At 40.4% G+C, this 21,907-nt stretch overlaps 1 protein-coding gene across 1 annotated transcript in view; it reads right to left on the reverse strand.

The window, feature by feature from the left end:
* The window catches only part of TMPRSS15 (transmembrane serine protease 15), a 183,245-nt gene that overhangs the window by 116,102 nt on the left and 45,236 nt on the right, over positions 1–21,907 (reverse strand). Inside the window, exons 7-8 of the mRNA XM_030205046.1 lie at positions 17,742–17,861; positions 10,417–10,525 (exon numbers count right to left, since the gene is read on the reverse strand). Coding sequence (XP_030060906.1) covers positions 10,417–10,525; positions 17,742–17,861 — 229 coding nt within the window. The remainder of the gene's footprint in view (positions 1–10,416; positions 10,526–17,741; positions 17,862–21,907) is intronic.

Here is a 21,907-nt window from a genome sequence, read left to right on the forward strand (position 1 = left end):
TATGATACTGCACTGTAAAATTAGATTCTTACAACAAGTTACTTTCTTATGCATTTTTCTTTGTTATGTATCCTATACTGTTTATTGTAAGCCACATTGAACTCAAACTTGTTTGGGATATAATGTGGGATATAAATAAATAAATAAATGGTTGTGTCAAGAGTTGACTATTGCACTGCCTTGTTTTTGAGCATGGCGTGGCTTATTGTGGTGGTGGGGGTCTAGATTTGCATATTTTATACCAGTTTTGAGACAGTTACATTGGCTGCCAATGCATTTTTCCATTGAACATAAAATTCTGACACTGTTTCATCAAATAGAGTATGTAATTCCCTGGGAAATTAAATGTGGATAAACTGAAGGGATTTTCCCCCAGGGGATACTAAGACTACTATAAGAGTCTCTCCAGATTCACTGGGGGGAAAGATAATGTTAATGGGGGTGAAGAACATAGCCTCAAGGGAAGTATTGGGAGTGAGTAATAGCACTTACCTATCTGGTAATATTCACCTTTGTACAACCCGAGACACACCCAGACCGTGCTCCCCTGCCATTTGCATGTACTTGGGTTTGAGACGTGCATTTCCTGACTTTGAAAAATGGGAACTTAAGATGTTAAAGGAAGCTGACCCAGACATTTAGGTGGGCAGCCACACAAATGGGTGGCAGCCCAGCACAGCGGGATAAAGGGGTCCGGGGGGCAGGGGGGATGGCAATCAGGTAGGAGTAGGCAGATTGGATATAAGTAGAGGAGAGGAAAGTTAGAAAAAGGCAGAAGGGGAGGGGGAAGGAGGCAGGAACAGGAAGGAAGGTCAAGGAATCGGAAAAGGAGTGGCCGCTAGAAGCAGCAAGAGGGGCGTTGCGAGAGTGCAATCACCATTTTGTTCTGCTACTCCAGTGGTTCACAGGCTGCTCCCTCTCAATGGTGCAATTTTGAAGGGTTTTGTTAAATTTCTCGGCTTATCTCTCCTGCTGTCCCTTAAATGCTTAATTCTCAAGCGCCGGGAAGTGCCTCTTGCTTGGCTGCTCATTCGCCCACTGTCGTGAGGGTTTTCATCTTTCATGGAGCCGGACCGATATGTCCTATCATGCTGCATAGCGTTATTTTAGCCCCCCCCCCCCCCCGATGTGTTGCACCTGCTTTCCTGTCATGCCTTCATTATTCTTGCAGGCTTCCTGCTTCATGTGGGTGATGGTCTGGAGTCCTGTGTGACCTTTAGAGAGTTAGACCCCAATGCGATGTACATTCTTAGCATTTCAAATTAAAAAGGGGGATAAAATATGGAAAGGGTGGGGCCACAGATCTTTGTTCTGTTCTGACTGCTTGCTCAGGTTGTGTGCACAAGCAGGAGTGTGCCAGATGACTAGGGTGCGGCACCCATGCTAGGAAGGTGGGCCTTTTTCTCTTCAGCATCTGGGTCTCAGTGCAAGAGAAGGGCAGGTGGCGGTAACGATCACAATGTGAAAACAATCACAAGACTGACATGACTACGGTGGCACCAGAGAAAGAAATTACATGCTCCCAATACTATTTTGGTCCTCCCAGGACTTTTTTAGGACTGCTGGCGTGAAAGGTAGAAAAAGCTGTGGCGCTTTGGTATGTGCTGTATGTCATACAGGCCCTGTCTGCCCGCAGCCCCTGGCCGTGGCAAGCCTTGGTGGGCAGCTTATCAGGAGGAAGTCGATCGAGCTGGCACTAGTCATGAAGGGGAAACCATGGCGCCTTCAGCACCTTCCTTCCACCTGTTGGCGCCCCCTACTAACATGAGGGAGGGTGTCAGCATATGAGCGCAGCAACCTGCGGGCCGGGTCTCCAATGCAAACACATGACCAACGGTCTGTGCACTGTACATGTAGCACTCGGTAGTTAAGTGAGGGAGGCCCATACGGAGCAGGAATGTGTACAATATAAAATATGAGAACTGTTTTTGCTCAAGGGAGGCAGCAAGGTGAGCTCAAACAGATGAATAATAATCACAAATGTACATGGCATCACCACTTACATAACAGACCAAGTGCAAAGCATTGCACAGCTTGGAACATTGTACACGTGCTTGAGAGTGGGTTTAATTAAAAAACAAACATCTATTTCCATACAAAGTAGTTCATGGCAGAATTGGGAGGCCATATCAAGTAAGAGCATATATTAACTTACTTCTTGAACAATGGCCAAAGGCATTAATTATATCAAACTGAACTGATATAATTATGTTATCACCCATAGGATCTGATCCTCTGCATAATCTACATAATAGGTTGGATAGATACATATTTACTTGCCTAATGCACTGAATAATCTAACAGTTTGTACTTCTTCTTAAAGGAACTTTCTTTAGGGTTGTACCGCTAGCAGTGCCAGTATGTGCTCATGTAGGCTGTACCCCTCTCGCTCTGGCACCAGATGTCAGCAGAAATAGAGCTCCAAATTTTCAGATGTAATTAGTCGTGACTTTGGGGCTCTACACCAGAATGAAAGGGATAAGCTACAAAAACTAACCTCTCCTCACAATCCCTTGAACCATGAGGGGAAAGAAAAACTAAATTCAGGATTATCCCCTTAGTTGAAGAAATAAATGAAACTCTATTATCTTACTATAAATAAAACAAGTTTATTTATCACATTCTGTTAATAATAAAAACTAGAATCAATAACATTTTTATTTCTAACCAAATTCCCTTCTATTTTCTTTCACAATACTAGCTAAACAATTTATCAACTCAGGTTTAATATCTTAACTTGTTTTCTCTTATCTTTTTCTTTACAGGAATCCCTTTTTCACTCAAGAACTTTCAGATAAGTATCTTTAAAAAACCCATTTCTCAATTTCTTTAAATTCAATCAGATAACAAATAAGCTCCACAGTAAACTCTTAGAATTGATACTTTGTGTATTCTTTGTTTTTATTTTCACAGGTACCAGTTTTACTCTAGAGAAGCAATCAAGGTAAGTATATATATGGTATTGTCTCTGTTTTTCTCTATCTTTTCTTTTCTATTTTTTTCCTCTATTCCTTCAAAGATCACTTAGCTGATAACAGTTAGCTGAAGGTGTAGTCTGTCTTGCGGAGGGGCCCTTGTTGATTTTCCAACTTCCAGGTTCTTCTTCCTGATCTTCTCTCTAAACCTATCCCTTAAAAACTTAATAGGAGGAAAAACCCTATCTATTCTCACACGTAGTTTATACTTATAGTTCTAGTGAATTATTAGTTAATACTTAGGGCCAATTAAACTATTTAAATAAAATTAAATAAACATCCCTGTACTGCTTCAATCCTACGCTAAACATTTAATTCCCTAACTGAGGAGGCTGATAACCCTTTCACACTTGCATCCCAACATTCCACTTTTTTATGCTCACATGTATTCATACACTTTCCCCTATCATTCATACACTTCACTTCCAAAACCAATCACACTTTATACCACCCCCTTCCCCAAGTTTATTATAATTGATCAAAAATCAAATAAACTCCCTTTTCTGGCTTTTCCTTACATTCACTATCACTCTCACACTTTTTACTCTCACACTAAACTCACTTTTTCACTTCCAATCACCAAAAATCTCACACTTTCTCTCCCACACTGAGCTGCACTTCCGCTCTCTTCAATCACCAGCCTCTCAATGCAACTGCCAGTTAGCCTCATCTCCTAGGAGACCAAGCTTTGGCTTGGGATTCCGAGCAGTGCTGACCAATCCCAAGCCTTTTCCAACATTCTAAACTCTCTAGCTGACCAGCGGAATCTTGAGAAGCACAGCAAAATCTCCATTTTATTTTATAATTTTCCATAGAGTTTAATGGGAAATTATAAAATAAAATTATAACTCCTTCCCAATTTCTCCAAAACACCCCAAATTTTCCCTGCCACTAAAACCCTGAATCCTCCCTCTAACCATGCTTTTAAATTTTAAAAATACCCCAATTTTCCTATCCGTCGCACATTATCCCCTCTAACACCCCTCCAAAATTACCCAAATTTGTAAAACCCATTTCAAAAATTAATATACCCCTTCCTTAATCTACCCTGTCGAATTTAAGAATTTAACCCTTTATTAACCCCTTCAAACTGGCACCCCTCCAAAATACCCCCTAAAAATATTTAAATTTAAAAACTAACCCACCCCAAAAATCCAGAAAAATTCCCCGATCACAAATATGTAAACCAAATTTAAATTGAACCAACCCCTGATTTTTAAAAAATCAAAAACCGAATTTACAAAATTTAAAAATAAACAAAATAAAATTTCAGGTCAAAAGACCCCTTACCTTGTCCGTGATTTTCAGCACACTCGATGCCTACCCTCGGTTCCGGTCCCGGTTGTCCTGGGACGAAAACGGACCCAAAAATAAAAAAGAACCGAAGCTGGCCCAAAATTTAGGCCCCGGCTTCGGCCTACTCGTAGAAAAAAAAACCCCGTTGCCGGTTCGTGCACGCGCGCGCACGTCTTCTTTGACGCCGGCCCTCTTCTCCTCCTCTTCGCTTGGAAACATCGCGGCGGTGCCTTCCTGCCGCTCCCGCCGCTATCCCAAGCGGCCCAGTAGCCACCCGGCACGGTTCCACATGTCCGGGGACGTGCTCAATTGTCCCCAGACCTGCAACACAGCATCCTTTTCCCTCCCGGAGACATGCTCAATTGTCTCCGGGAGCCAAAAAACGAATGGGCCAAAAATCGGCCCCGAAAACGCCGGCTTCTTCACCCCCGGGGCTCGACCATCCCCGGAGGCCAACAAACCACACCGCCCCCACGGACCCGTCGACAACTCGCGGCCCTGCTTTTCGCCTCCCCAAAACTTCTTTCTCCTACCGCGCCAGCCCTCGGCTCCTCAAACCCTGACCACAAAAACGGCCCCCAAGCACCAGCAGCCCCGGTGCACTTCGCCCTGCCCCGGCCGAAGACCGCTACTTCCGTGCCGGCCTGAAGATGAACCAGGCCACACAAACAGTAGCGCTACACCCTGCGATGCCCCGTCAAAGACCTGAACCAGACCCCAGCCAAAAAAATGTCCTCGGAAGCCTCCAGGTAAGTATTTTTTTTTTCAATTCCTTTAACCCCAGGTTACACATGGATGGGATGGGAGAACAGTCATAGGCACCCCGTATAAGAGGCTTTGGGAGGCTAAGCTCCCCAGCCCAACCGTGACCTTCCCCTGGCTGCTGTCCCTCCAAATGCAGGGCTGCCTGGCAGAGCAGTGCTGCAACCAGGCAGCTCTTGGATGGTCCCTCCTCTCCTTCCCACCCTCAGCTCCCCGATCGACAGCCCTCCTCCCCGTTCCTCCCTCCCCTTTGCGCGTGTTTAACCCTTTTACTTTCAGGCGCAGCAACGGCAGAGAGGGCTGGCAGGGAGCTGAGGGAGGGCAGGGAGAATCGCTGGACATGGATGGGAGGGTAGGGGGAGAGAAGAGTGGCTGAAATTGGAGAGGAGGGCAGGGGGAGAACAGATCGTTGGACAGGACAGAAGGGGAAGGCAGGGGAGAGAGGAGAATTGCTAGACATGGATGGATGGAGGGGAGGGCAGGGGAGAGAGGAGAATTGCTGGACATGGATGAATGGAGGGGGCAGGGGAGAGATCAAATTTGCTGGATATGGATGGATGGAGGAGAGGGCAGGGGAGAATGGAGAGTTGCTGGACATGGATGGGTGGAGGGGAGGGCAGGGGAGAGAGGAGAATTGCTGGACATAGATGGATGAATGGGGGCAGGGGAGAGAGGAACTTTGCTGGATATGGATAGATGGAGAAGGCGGCTGGGGAGAATGGAAAGTTCCTGGACATGGATGGAGGGGAGAGGAGGGCAGGGGAGAGAGGAGAATTGCTGAACATGGATGGATGAATGGAGGGGGCAGGGGAGAGAAGAAATTTGCTGGATATGGTCGGATGGAGGAGAGGGCAGGGGAGAATGGAGAGTTGCTGGACATGGATGGATGGAGGTGAGGGAAGTCAGGAAGGAGATGCACATGGATGGAGGGGAGGGAAGAGAGAAGAAATGCTGGACATGGATGGAGTCTGTGTACTCTTTATCTTTTAAAAATACTATAAATAAAAATCACAAAAATCACAAAAATAGAAAGATGAAAACAAAAAAAAAACATAGATAAAACAATTCGTATCTCATATCCCTGGAGCATATTACTCATTATACACCCTTCCCAATTATTACTTATCATGACAGAACATTTCCCCTAACGGTTCCCTTAAAAACGTAATTGCCATTACATGATAACCTTGCTAGCGCCCATTTCATTTGTGTGAGAAACGGGCCTTTTTTACTAGTAGTTAATAAAAAACAAAATGATGAAATTTGTAAAAATACATAAATAACCCCATGATGAATCCCCCCTTAATGTTCTTTCTCATATTCCCCCTCTTCTCTTTTCTTCCCTTTCTCACCCCTCCTCACCTTTTTTCCGTCCCCAGTTTTCTCCCCTTTCCCTTTATCCATTTTCCTCTTTCCTTTTCCTTCTCTCTACAATCCTTTTCTTCTCTACCTTTCCCTCCGTTTTCTTTTCTTCTTCTTTCCCCTTTCTTTTTTCTTCCCCTTTCTTTTCCATCTACTCATACAATCTTTTAAAAATGTTATTCTTTTGGCTTTTATTAACTATGGGTCCTGTTTATTAAGTCGCGTTATAGGCGCATTAGCATTTTTAACGTGTGTTAACCATGTATGTGTGTTAACCTTGTATGTGCCTACAATATCCCTATAGGTGACTACACATTTAGCACGCATGCTAATTTTAGGCACATTAAAAACGCTAATGCACCTTAGTAAACAGGGCTCTATATTTGTGACTTATATGAAGAATTAAACAATGAAGGTGAAGACTTACTGGTACTGAAATCAGTTTGTACTGTACACCAACTCACTCAAAGTCCAGTGTAAAAGCTGTATTAAACTATGGAATGAGGAAAAGACCCCATACGCCCAGATGCGTACTTCAGGATCTTATATGGGGCTGTGAATATTATCATTGGTCAATGGTACTTAATACCTTGCAAGAACCAGTATGCAGGAAACCATGCTGCCTTGTGCAGTCACCCAAGGATGAGTTCTGAAAATTGCATTTTTACTTTTGAAAATTAATTAAAAATGCTGAAATCTGCTAACTGTAGTCAACTTATGCAATTATCATTCAAATGTGAATCCCCCCTCCCCATTTACTAAGCTGCACTAGTGGCTGGCTATATCAGCATTAGCACGTGGCTTAGTAAACAGGGGGAGGTGGGAGTAAGTGTTTCCCCCAATGGTGGCCCAGCTGCTTCATCAGAGGTTGTGCTACAAAAAACAGGTATTCACACTGCTGTCAGCAGGAATTGTGGCACATTCTCATGACCTTTGCCATCAAAATCTTCTGACATTCTCCGCACCACAGAAGAAAAGAATAATTTGCGCAACGTTTTTGACCAATGATAATATTCACAGCTCCATATAAGACACTGAAGTGAGTACGTGTTTGGGCATTTGAGGTCTTTTCCTTGTTCCACAGTTTATCTAATACACTTTTTACACTGGGCTTTGAGTGAGTTGGTTTATAATTTTGTATAGACACATTCATAGATGCATTTATTATTATTTTACATAGTAGATGGGTTTTATTAGTAAATATTTCTTTACTGTATATATATTTATTTATACAGTATATATGCACGTTTTTATCTGCATTTATTTATATATAAATGTGATTGATTTGTACTTATTGTTCTGTGTAGACTCTGAAGCAGGCCATTCAGCCAAAACACAGCCCGTGTTGAGTCTGATGAAAGACAATCATTAAAGTTACCCTTGCACCATTGACAACTTTGTGTTTTGTTGGTCATCGCCGCTGTTTCCTGTGCTATACTGTGTGTTGTGGAGTTTTGTTCTTCTGTTCTGCTTTACCTAAATTTTGGTGTCTAATTGCTAATTTACACTAGTATTCTATAATACATTAGGGGCCCCTTTTACTAAGCCATGTAAGCATCTACGCGCGCCCTATGCACGCCAAAATGAACTTACCACTTGTCCGTCACACGCATCTGAAAAATATTTTTTTGGGACACGCATAGCGGATGTGCACCAAGTGGCATCTGATGCGCGTAGGTCGTTACCACTCACATTCTTTACCACTAGGTCTATGGCTAGCGGTAAGGTCAGACACCCAAAATGGACATGCGGCAATTTAGATTTTGCCGCACGTCCATTTTCAGTGAAAAAAAGGCATTTTTTTGTACGTGTGCTGAAAAATATTTCTGCGTGCACCCAAAACCTGAACTTACACTATCGCAAGCCACTTTTTACTGCAGCTTAGCAAAAGGACCCAACTTTGCTGTTATAGAATACTAGCTTAGTGCCTACATTTCGGGCACCTTTTAGTGCACATTGAAGTGCCTCCATAGTGGCCCCATTTCAACAAATTATGGGCTAGATTCTATATATGGTGCATGAAAATTCCAAGTGGAAAAAAAATACACGTAGGCGTATTCTCTAAAGTACGCCTATATTTTATAGAATAGGCTTAAATTTCCTCTCTGCATGACCAAATTTAATTGCGGCCATTTATGTCATGTTTTATTTGGTGTAAATCTCAACACCTAAACTGGGCGCAGAATGGGTGTATTCTATATTGTCAATAGATTTTAGAAATGTCCACACCCCACCCATAGCCACGTCCCCTTTTCAATTATGCAACTTAGAATTTAAGTGCACCATGTTACAGAATATGCTTAGCGAGTTGTGCACGTAAATCTTGATTAATGCCAATTAGTGCTGATAATTGCTTGTTAACATCCAATTGACAGGGATTGGCTAGTTAACCAATTCAGTTACGCGCATTGTTATAAAATATACTTTGATTTCTATGCAGAAATTAAGGTGTGATATAAGGAATCCTGGGGTATATGTATAATTGTAACCATTTAATCAGTGAAGCCACAAAAAGTGCTCCCACATTAATATTTTGCAATGGCTGCACACTAATGCTTACTTCAAACTAGACAACCCGAATTGCAGATATTACTCGTGTATACCGCAATAGAATGACTGCAATTATATATATATTCTTCACATGTGTTGAGAGGTTCACTTAAATATGGAGGAAAAAGGTCTGAAATTGCCAATTTGCCCATATACATGAATAAATCATATGGTATATCTCAGGCTAAACTCATCATCGACCTAAAAAAAACCTCCTTCAAATTTATTCAGATAACTTTTCACAAAGTGAAAACTTCTTTTAACTTAGCTTTTATATGCTGGATGGTCTCATGTCTATTCTCTTATCTCCCGACGGGTTGGTCTTGCTGCACACAGAGAGACACATCAGCACGTCTACGTCCCTCCCTTGAGAAAGCGGTGGAGCGAATCGGGTCCCTGTCGGGAGATAAGAGAATAGACGTGAGACCATCCAGCTAAGTCAAAAGAAGTTTTCCCTTTGTGAAAAGTTATCTGAATAAATTTGAAGGAGGTTTTTTTTAGGTCGATGATGAGTTTAACCTGAGATATGCCTTATGATTTATTCATGTATATGGGCAAATTGGCAATTTGAGACCTTTTTCCTCCATATTTAAGTGAACCTCTCAACACATGTGTAGAATATATATATAATTGCAGTCATTCTATTGCACACTAATGCTAACATTAGCACACGAAGAAAAAAAGCACAACTGGGTCTTCAAGACTGAGACAACAGGAGTCCTTTATTGAGATAAGACCCGACATGGACCGTGTTTCGGCGTCAACAACGCCTGCCTCAGGGGTCTACTAATAAAATACATACAATATATAATAACTTAATCAATAGTCAGAATAAGAATAAATCCAAATGTGCAATTTAAAACATAAAAACATCACCATAAATAATATGTATAAAAAGCAGGTATGCAACTTAATAAAAAAACAGGTATACAACTTAGTAATAAGTAAATACTAATTTAAAAGAAACCTAATCAAAACATCGATCAACAAAAACAATATACATAGACACATATATAATATGATAAACATCCATATCCAATCAAATTAAATTAAAATTGTGAACATTAGCACACGGCCAGATATTCAACAAATAGGAAAATACCTATTTTACCTTAGCACGTTGGGAAGTCCCACATAAGGACCTGCTAAGCCCCTTTACTAGTGCAGCTTAGTAAAAGGGCCCCAAAGAAAGCTGTGGAACATTGATATACATGGTGCCCTTGGAAATCCTAAGTCTGGAAAATGATCAACAAATCTAAGACCTGTAGTATGACACTCACATCTAGTACCACGGTATGGAAAGCTGGCAGCTTATGATATGGACATGTGGGGGTATGATATGGATTTTGAGTGTAAGCAACTGCTTCACTTCCTTAGAATTTTCTTCAAGAATATTCAATATTGAATGTTTGCAGATAGATCCTGAAGCCAGCACTTAAAACATCAGCAGGATCCTGAGAGTATTACTTACCGGATTATCCAGCGGCAAACAGTATTCGACTCGTAAGGCTTCGGATAATTGGCTGAATGAAAAAAACCAGAAGCACCAGTCAGCTTGAAGTGCCCATCACAAGGTGTAGCTGTGAAAGAGAAAAAGAAATATTAGAGAACTGTCATTACATTCTTGAGGACAGGATCTCTATTGCTGATTGCACTTGTCTGACTTATAGCAGAGTTCATTCAATGACCCAGCGCTGATTTGTCTCTGCTTGCTGGTCAAAGGCTTTCATTTACTAATGTGTGTTAACTATTTAATTTAAGTTAAGTACATGGTTAGTAAGCAGGCTCCATTGAGAATAATAGGGCTTGAGTTATAGAAATGTATCCACATGTAAATAGCAGACATATGTAAGATCGATTTTAGGAAACTGGTATTGACAAGTGGAGATCCAAAGCATGCAGAGATTTCAAGGCGCCCATAGGTTGGGTGGAACTAAAATCTATATGTGTATTCCCCATTTTACAAAGTGAATACATGTGTATGGGGAAAATGTTCACGCTGAATTTTAAACCAGCTCAAATGCATGCATAGGTTTTTAAAAAGTGCACTGCTATAAGTCTTTTTGAAAAGGATCTGCATCATCAGATCCTTTTCTAAAATACCACCAGAATTTGGCAAACCCTGATCCAGTAGAAATCAGCATACAAAGCAAAATGTTAGTAAACAAAGCTAACCAAGAACCAGGAAAACGTACTAATGCAATAAACTTAATGAAGCTGAGAGGAGCTCCCTCAAAGAAACAAACACCCACGTGGTAGTCTGACTAGACCACTATCTGGTGAAACATGGCACTTCATTCATTGACAGCTGACTAAGTGATATTATATGTGACAATGTGCTATGAGTGCAATAGTGCCCTTGTAAGTCTATAATCATAATGTACTTTAAACTATCACTAAAGCCAGCTCATATAGCAAACCAGATGAAACTAAAAATAATGATAGTAAACTGTGCACTTATCTTGTGAGCCCGGTGTCATCAGACACTAAGGGCTCCATGAAGATAATCGCTGTCCTCTAGAAACTGCTACTGAAAGACTGCTCTCCCCTGGATCTAAGAATTTGCCTGATACTGTGGGTTTCACAGCTTTCTTCAGGGACTTGGGTTAGGGCTGTCTCTCTCCCCTGGATTGTTACTAGCTGTGACTAAATTTGCTCGCATGGAGAGGCACTTGGCATATTCTATATACCATGTGGAAATTTAAGTCTATTCTATAAAACTGAGGTGTACTTTAGAGAATACCCCTAGCCATATTTTTTGCATGGAATTTTCAGGCGAAATGTATAGAATCTAGCCCTATGTGTGTATCTCCAGAAGATTGATGCACATATTCATACCAATTCTATGGCTGGTGTAAGTGCTTATGCCTAAATGATAGGCAATATGTCTGCTGTTATGCTAATATTTAATATAGAAAAGTAGGCACCTACATTCCCTTATTTCCCCTATAGGTCCAGTTTTCAGATTTATAGCACATAATTTATCAAAAGAGTAGTTGGATATTTACTCCCTGATTCTGTAACAGTCAAAATGTAAACGTGTTCCCAATGTGCACGTTCAATTTAATTGAATAACAAGCCAATTACTGCCAATAACTGGCTTTTTAACAAGAAATTATTGGCACTAATTATATTTAATTGGGATCAGTTAGACGGGATCCATGCTTAATATTTACATGTGGTTCAAAAAATGAGGGTGCTGATATGGGAGGGCCATGGGTGTTTTGGGTGGAATTGGACTTGGCTTCAAATTACACACGTAATTACAGAATAAAGGTGCTCTGAACATAAATTTAGGCACATGAATTTACACCACGTTTTTGTTGGTGCAAATAGCTGTGCCTAAATTTACACACAACTCTCTGATTAAGCTTGTATGCTATAAACCACAACAAACTTTAGGCACGGTGTATAGAATGCCACTTAAGTGTTTTTGTGAGCACCAATTGTAGGTGCCATTTATAGAATTTATCCCTTAATGTGCCTGGCATACTGGCTTAGAAGGCTGCCTGCTTCCATTTAGACAGTAATATTATTGGGAATTCAATTTTGATTAAATAGACAAAAAATGCCAGACAGGGTCACAAATAATAACTCTCCCAGAGACAAATTTCATCTCTTTTTGCAGCATTACATGGATCAGTAGCTCTGCCAGTTTTCTGCCCAAGCGTGTGTTAACTAATTGTTTATGTCTCCAGTGCACTCCTGGATTTACTTGGTTGGCCTGTCTCTAAATCAGCTGTGTGCTTCCTGTTGGTGCTTTACATTGTGTAGACAGCCATAAGAAGTCTGAAATGTGGTAATGTTTCCATAACTGGGAAATCAAAGCTTGCATCAATTTACAAATATTCCTGTGACTACTCCAGAGAATAGCAAATACTTTCAATGTTAACCTTCTTGCAGTATGTACCTTAAAGCACAGCCATGTGTTGAACTCAGCAGCACTAAGGGAACAATATCCAAGAGGAAATCCTCTCTTTATCCACCATCTCTGTCTTTCCACTGAATTCTCATAATGGTTGGAATTCCCAATGAAACTTCTACAGCAGCGCTCAACAGCTGGGTATTTCAATAGTTAGGTGGCTATATTAAAGCTGCTCTGGGCCTGATTCTATATAAGATGCCTAAAAAATACACGCAATAAACATTTCTGCTTGAGTATTTTATAAGCGGCGCCTAGATTTAGGCATGGTATATAGAATATGTTTAGTTGATAGCCCAGAGCCTAAAACTACATGCCTCCATTTACACCAAAGAAAATGTGGTATAAATCCCTGCACATAGATTTACATGCACTGGGACATATTCTATAACTATGCACGTAAATTTGGGAACGCCCATGAAATGCCCATTTCCCTGCCCATAGCCATGCCCCTTTTGAACTGCACCCATTAGAATGGCATAGTTCATTATGCTTTTAAATTCTAAATTATTACCAATTAGTGCTTATTATTGCTTATTAAGTGCTGCTATCAAAGCTGATTAGCTTGTTAAGCCAATTAAGTTATGCACACTGTTATAGAATACACCTGGATTTCATTGTGGTTCTCTAGCCATGCTATGTAGAATCCAGGGGTCTATAGATAGGGCATGACTGAAAATTGAAAAAGATTGCCCACTATTTCAGGTGACCTGTGGTCAAAAAGGCTAATAAGTCACCATTTAGAGAAGTACTGAAGTGTTTGCTGCTGAGCACACATGACATTAAGGAGTCATGGCATTGAGTGCAGCATTTTGTTCCCAGGTCCACGTTCTTCTCTCAAGAATTGTACTATTTTCGACTGAAGACATAACTACTTATTTTCATTCCTGTGCTGCTCAGCATGGCAGAAATCAACATTAGGAAAGTACAGAGAGAGAGAGAGAGATACATTAATTAGCATCTTATATCTGGGATGGGTTAATTATACATGCTGTTTATTCAAGCAGTGAGGTCAATCATTCTGAAATTCATTAAAAAAAAATCTAACAGGTAGTTAGCAACATGTAAATCACAAATGGGAACTAAAACCTCAAAATCTGGTTAGTGTTCTTGGAATAACCAAATAATGCTTGGATGAGGAAGCACCAAGCAGTGACAAATCTTGAGTTTTAAATAGTAACCCCTATATGTGTAAGTTATATGCTTGGCTCAGATGGTCCAAATTCTACCAGGTTTACCCATATCCAAGTGAATCATACAATCTATATCAGTATTTTTCATTGCAAAACCAAGGGGCCAGTGGTGGTCCTGAGCATGGCCCCTCATTCCTCACTCACCTTTTCCTCAGACTTGCTGTTGCCATGCCTCCGTAACAGTTATTCTGTTTAATATCTGTACTATTTCGCTTTCAGTGAGTTTGAACCACTTGGGGGCCAGGGGCCCCTACTTTGGGCTCGGGCCCCCTCCAATCCTGTAGTACCCCTTAAACAGCTGGCGGAGATGCCGAAGGGCCATCAGCCAAAGAAATACTACTCCTCCTTGTGCTGCTTTTGTAATGCAGAAGTCTGTGGCTTGCCTTCTGCCGCTGACTCCAGGACCTCTCGCACATGCTCAGTAAACGCAAGAACTGTGCATGCTCGGGAAGCCCTGGTGTGGTGCACATAAACTTTACCATGTAGATCTCAAAAGGGGACATAGCCATGGGAGGGGTATAGGAGAGTTGTGAGCATTCCTAAAAATTATGAGCACTGTTACAGAATACGCTTAATCCGCGCCTAAGTTAGGTGTGTGCATTTACACCAGGTTTTAGTTGGTGTAAATGGCCAAACCTAGATTTATAGAACTAAACTATAGGTATTATAGGGGAACTGGTTTCCTCAAATAGCAATACATATAATTACAAAAACACAGTTATGTATAGGTAAGCAAGGAAAAAATCCTTCTAAAAGGAGGAAAACGCCTCAAGACAGACCTCTCCCGTATTTGTAACTGGACAAGGGCTAGAATTTCATCATCATTGGCGATACAAAAACCTCCAAGTTGTAATTATTTTTTGTTTTTTTAATTTCTTAATGAACAAAATTGCTCTGCCATACAGTCTTCAAAAATTACTTAACTTAGGTAGGTTGACAGCCTTCTTCTTCCCAGACCGTGATCAAACTGTGGTCAACAGGTCCCGTTTCACATATGTTGACCACAGTTTGATCACGGTCTGGGAAGAAGAAGGCTGTCAACCTGCCTAAGTTAAGTAATTTTTGAAGACTGTATGGCAGAGCAATTTTGTTCATTAAGAAATAAAAAAATAATAATAATAATTACAACTAGGAGGTTTTTGTATCGCCAATGATGATGAAATTCTAGCCCTTGTCCCGTTACAAATACGGGAGAGGTCTGTCTTGAGGCGTTTTCCTCCTTTTAGAAGGAGTTTTTCCTTGCTTATGTATACATAACTGTGTTTCTGTAATTATATGTATCAAACCTAGATTTAATCACAGGGATGAGCGCTATGCATATTCTATAACTACTACTACTATTTAGCATTTTATAGCGCTACAAGGTGTATGCAGCGCTGCACAAACATAGAAGAAAGACAGTCCCTGCTCAAAGAGCTTACAATCTAATAGACAAAAATAAAGTAAGCAAATCAAATCAATTAATGTGTACAGGAAGGAGGATAGGTGGAGGTGAGTGGTTACAAGTGGTTACGAGTCAAAAGCAATGTCAAAGAGGTGGGCTTTCAGTCTAGATTTAAAGGTGGCCAAAAGGGGACATAGCCATGTTTACCTTTAGGTGAGGTTTATAGAATAGCGCTAAGAATGTTTTTTTTGTCACTGATTTTTGTAGTGCCATATATAGAATTCCCCCCCATAGTAGATTTATCTGTATAACACTATCCTCCAGATTCTATATAGGCCACCCAAATTTAGATGTGCAACTTTGGCATGGATCTCAGATCCACAAGTAAACTAATTAGTCATCTATTGGCGATAAACAAGCATTTAACCAGCAATAATTAGGAGTTATGTATGGATCTGCTCTATGCCCCATTCTTTAACATTAGTGCCTAAATTTTATAGCACACAACGTCAAAGAGAGTGTGGCCATAGGAGGGACATAGGTGGATCAAAGGCATTCCCAGAAATTAGGCATGATGTTATAGAATACCTGCATTTGCATGCCTAACTGCCATTACTTGGGTGTGAATCAATTTATGCAGTCTGTGCCTTCAAAATGGGGGGTAACAAAATCCACACAGCTTCAATATCAGCCCGGGACTAACATTGATGCACATTCTTAATATACAGCAGGTACAAATACTTCAGGGTCTGGTCCACTATAGCCCCAGCATTTTCTTCTAGTATATTTACATCCAAAGTTATGCATGAATTGTGTGCTAAGCTACTATTCTATAAAGGACGTTCCGTACAGAATACAACTTTAGTGTGGATCATCCCAGTGCATAACTTTGGGCCCCTTTTACAAAATGGCGGTAAGCCCAGTGTGGCCTTATCGCTTGCTAAAAAGAAAGCACTGCTGGGCTACCACAGCAGCTTTGTGGTAGATTCCACTCCAGTACCAGGTTAGTGCGGGAGCCACTACTGCCACCTCAATGAGTATCGGTAAGGGATCCCCCCGAAATGACCGCATGGCAAGTGCTTCACTTGCCGCAGGGCCATTTCCTCAAACAAAGAAAGACCTATCTTTTACCCACTGTGATAAAAGGGTGCCTCGGCGTGCATCAAAAACACGTGCCAATGCAAGCGCTGGCCCCCCCTTTTGCCACAGCTTGGTAAAAGGAGCCATTTGGGTGCCATTTATTGAATCTACCCCTATCCTCTGAACTCCATAAAAGTCACTAAAGATTGCGTGGCCCAGTTTGGGCATGCAATCTAATTGAATATGGAGCCAATTAGTGCTGATATTGAGATTTTAAGAAGCAATTATTGGTGCTAATTTGATTTAATTAAAATTTACATGCGCAAATTTAATCACAGGTCCAAAAAGGGAGCACAGTCATGGGCAGATCTGGAGCGTTTCTTTCATTTATACATACTTATAGAATAAAGGGGATCTGTGCCTAATTTAGGCATAGGGATTTACACCAAGGTTTCATTGGTATAAATGGTCATGCCTAAATGTAGTCATAGTTCCTGGCACTAAGTGCAAATCTATAAAGGGCATCTTAATTTAAATGTTGTTTATAAAATAGCAATAACTGCTATTTTTTTCAGCACTGATTTTCTTGGCACCCTTTATAGCATTTAGTCCAATATGTGCAAGGGCACTGGATATATATATTTTTTAAGTTTTATGTTTAACATGGTGCAAAGAGGGGGGGGGGGATTCTATATCTGGTGCCTAAAAAATTAGCATGGAAAACAATTCCGCCTAAGTGAATTATAAGCAGTGCCTAGATTTAGGCGCGGTATATAGAATACACTTAGTTAATATCCTAGCGCCTAAAACTACACACCTTTATTCTATAACAATGGACTTAAATTTTGAAACACCCACAAAACGTCCATTTCCCATCTACAAAATGCCCATAGCCACACCCCTTTTTGCCTACACACATTAGAATTTAGGCACAGTGCATTACAGAATGCCCTTAGCAAGTTATGCAAGTAAATTCTAATTATTGCCAATTAGTGCTCATTATTGCTTGTTAAGTGCTGTTAACAAAGCTGATAGGCTTGTTAAGCCACTTAAGATGTGCTGGATGTTACAGAATACGCTTGGATTTTGGCACAGAACGCTAGATTAACTATATAGAATCCGGGGGGGGGGGGGGGGGGGAGGGGAATGTGTATCCGCTGCTGAATACTGATCTAACTTTATTCAATGAAAAATGACAGGAGATCTTATATTCTTACCACATGAATTTTCAGCTTCATCTAGTCCATCTGGGCAGTCTGTTAAGCCATCACAAAATAAATCTTGGTTTACACAGGTAGCAGCATCAGCACAAAGCTTAGAAGATGGGGGACACAGCTCTGTAATATGGAAGGAAAACAGAATATTAAACAAGAGACTTGCTCCCTCCTCAACAATAGATAGGTTCTTAGAACCCCTGCTCAAGACCCTCTTAAACCATGTACCATGTCCTGAGAGCATTTAGGTGGGCAAGTAACCTAATGTAATTAAAGCAAAAGAAGACTCTATGTAATAAAAGCCATTGTTTGTACTGGGCATCATTAGAGCAATGCTTCTCAATTCTCTTTTGGAGGCATGCCAAGGCAATCAGGTTTTCAACATTACTGCATTGAATATGCATGAGATAGATTTGCAGAGAACAGGTATTCAGTACATGCAAATTTATCTCATCCATATACATTGTGGTAATCCTGAAAATCCCAATGTCTAGGTATGCTTCAAAGAGAGGGTAGAGAAGCATTGTTTTATGTCTGACTCTAAGGATGCATAATATCCCCAGGGGAAAATTCCAATGTTTAATTACCCTGCTCTTTAATTGTTAATGGATTAGTTCTGTTAACAATAAATAGGCAAACAAACTAGCATTTGCTTTATTTACTTGGAATGGTTATATCAATAATAGAAGATTAAAACATTTTGGGAATGGTATTCAAAAAATGAATTTTCCTTTTTAAAAGACATTGCTCATTTCTTATACTTTATAAAACCTCCATGAAAAATGCCTTTTCAATTGGGAGAGTCACCTACTCAAACTTTTTCACAGTCTTACAGTTTTCTGGGATATCGCTGTTCTTAGGTTATTAGAACTGATGTATTGATTCTTTACTGGGCTGATGAAGGAACAATAATGCTTTAAAACTAGCCACTAGTGTATTGAGTTAATCTAATACAAAAGGTCCCACTTACAGCTTGTTTGCTACCCTTTATTTCTACACTAGTAAAAAAGGCAGAAAATAAATGTGCAGCGCCCTCTTGTGGCTAAAATAAAGTGAACACTTGCTCATGACACCATTAAAAGAAGAGGAAATTTGCAAGGTACTAGAGACATGCAGAAACAGACAATAAAATGCTTTCTATTGCATAGTCTTCCATATGTAACAGATCACAGTGGTCTGGCGGTAGACAAATGTATTACCAAGTGCTGAAAAACTGAAAATGTTCGATGCAGGCTACAGGAAGTCAAGTTAAAATTCATCTCCATCTTTTGTCTTCAATTTCTTATTGGGGCAAATTAACAAGGACCGTTTCTAGATGAACATATTATAGGTATGAATGATTAAGATGGCACTGGCATGAAAGGTCATAGATGTGGGAGCTCTGGAACCTCAAATATGCCTTCTTGATTTCCCTTTTAATATTTGGATTTTTATTATTTGATGACCATGAAACATAAGGAGAAGGCCAAGAGTTTCACTCAGAGCCCCCTGTATCAACAGACATTTAGTTTTTTCCATTTTCATTGCTCCTGTGCATGTAGGGGCCCTTTACAAAGCTGTACTAAAAATTGGCCTGCGCTATTTTTAGTACACGCTTTGACTGTGCGCTGAGGCCACTATCTGTGCAGCTGTAAAATGGTCACAATTTATTTTTTTCCATTAATGGCCATGTGCTAATTTCCCATTTAGCACGTGGCCATTAGCGTGGAAGTCCTTACCACCACCTATTTTGTAGGCAGTAGAGGCTCCCGTACTAATCATACCCTAATCACTGAGCGCGTACCAATGCCCACAGGTTACCTGATTAGTGCAGGGCACACCTACTCTCTACCTCCAAACATGGCCCAAGCTAAAAATAAAATATTTTAGTGCGTGGGAAGCACACACCAATTTCAAAACTACTGAGGGACACCTAAGTGCGTCCTACGGTAGTGTCTTTTTAAGCTGTGGTAAGCACACATACTGTAAGTACATGTGTTCCCATACTGGGACAGACCGAAGGTCCATCAAGCCTAGTATCCTCTTTTCAACAGTGGCCAAGTACCTGGCAAGATCCCAAAACAGTACAATACATTTTATGCAGCTTATCCCAGAAATAAGCAGTGGATAATCCCAAGTCCATTTTAATAATGGTCTATGGACTTTTCTTTTAGGAAGCTATCCAAACCTTTTTTTAAACCCCGCTAAGCGAACTGGTTTTACCACATTCTATGGCAATGAATTCCAGAGTTTAATTACACGTTGAGTGAATAAATATTTTTTCTGATTCGTTTTAAATTTACTACTTTGTAGCTTCATTGCATGCCCCCTAGTCCTAGTATTTTTGGAAAGAGTAAAAAAGTGATTCATGACTACCCATTCCACTCAGCTTAATAAAAGGACCCCATAATATGTAAACCACTTTGGTGGTACCACAGACAGGTGGTATTTCAAATGGTATTTTTTTTTCATTTTTTAATTGTGAGCCCTCCAGGGACAGAAAAGTACCTACTGTACTTCTCATGTTTGGCTAAATAGCAGAAACTTTTTCTCCAGGAACTTGTTCAAACCTTTTTTGAACCCAGATACGCTAACCACTGTTACCACATCATCAGGCATAGAGTTTAAGAGTTTAACTGTTCATTTAGTTAAAATATATTTCCTCCTATTTGTTTTAAAATTATTTCCAGATAACTTCCTTGAGTGTTGCAGAGTGTTTGTACTTTTGGAATAAGTAACAAATATATTTGCTTAAACTTGCTCTAAACCACTCAGGATTTTGTAAACCTCAGTCATCTCTCCCCTCATCCATCTCTTTTCCAAACTGAAGAGCCCTAACATCTTACCCATTCCTCACACGAGAGGAGTTCCATCCCCTTTATCATTTTGGTCACTCTTCTTTGAACCTTTTCTAATTCTGCTATATCTTTTTTGAGATACGGTGACCAGAACTGAATGCAATACTCAATGTGCTGTCACACAATGGAGCGATACAGTGCCATTATAGTATTTTTGGTCCTATTCACCATCCCTTTCCTAATAATTCCTAGCATCCTGTTTGCTTTTTTGGCCGCCACCACACACTGAACAGAAGAATTCAGCATATTATCTACGACAACCATATCTTTTTTCTTGAGTGCTGACCCCCAAGGTGGACCCTAGCAACAGGTAGCTATGATTCAGATTATTCTTTCCAATATGTATCACCTTGCATTTGTCCACATTAAATTTCATCTGCCATTTGGATGCCCAGTCTTCTAAGGTTTCCTGCCATGTTTCATAGTCCACACACAATCTTAAATAGTTTTGTGTCATCTGCAAATTTAATCACCTCACTTGTCATTCTGATTTTCATATCACTTATAAATATGTTAAATAGAATTGGTCCCAGTACTGATCCCTGTGGCACTCCACTGTTCACCCTACTCCATTGAGAGGAATGACAACTTAACCTATCCTCTATTTTCTGTCCAATAACCAATTCCTAATTCACACCAGAACCTTGCCTCCTATCCCATGACTCTTTAATTTTCTCAAGAGTCTTTCATGAGGAACTTTATCAAAAACTTTCTGAAAATCTAAATACACTAACCAGCTTACCTTTATCCACATGTTTATTCACAACTTCAAAAAATGTAGCAAACTGGTGAGGCAAGACTTCCCTTGGCTGAACCCATGCTGACTCTATCCCATTAAACCATGTTTATCTAAGTGTTCAGTAATTTTATTCTTTATAATACTTTCCACTATTTTGCCCAGCACTGACATCAGGCTTACCAGTCTATAATTTCCAATATCACCCCTAGAAACCTTTTAAAAATTGGCATTGACCAGTCTCCAATCTTAAGGTACTATGGATGATTTTAATGACAGGTTATATATTACTAACAGCATATCAGCAATCTCATGCTTGAGTTCTTTGAGTACCCTTGGATGTATGCCATCTGGTCCAGGTGATTTACTACTCTTTAGTTTGTCAGTTTGGCTCATTATATCTTCCAGGTTCACCGAGATTTCTTTCAGTTCCTCTGCATCATCACCTTTAAAAACCATTTCCGGTACAGGCATATCTCTTACATCTTCTTCCGTAAAGATCGAAGCAAAGAATTCATTCAGTTTCTTCACTTTGGCCTTGACCTCCCTAAATGCACCTTTTGCTCATTCATGATTTAATAGTCCCAAGGATTCCC

The sequence above is a fragment of the Microcaecilia unicolor genome, chromosome 5, assembly GCF_901765095.1.
Source record: "Microcaecilia unicolor chromosome 5, aMicUni1.1, whole genome shotgun sequence".
NCBI classification, from domain to species: Eukaryota; Metazoa; Chordata; class Amphibia; order Gymnophiona; family Siphonopidae; genus Microcaecilia; species Microcaecilia unicolor.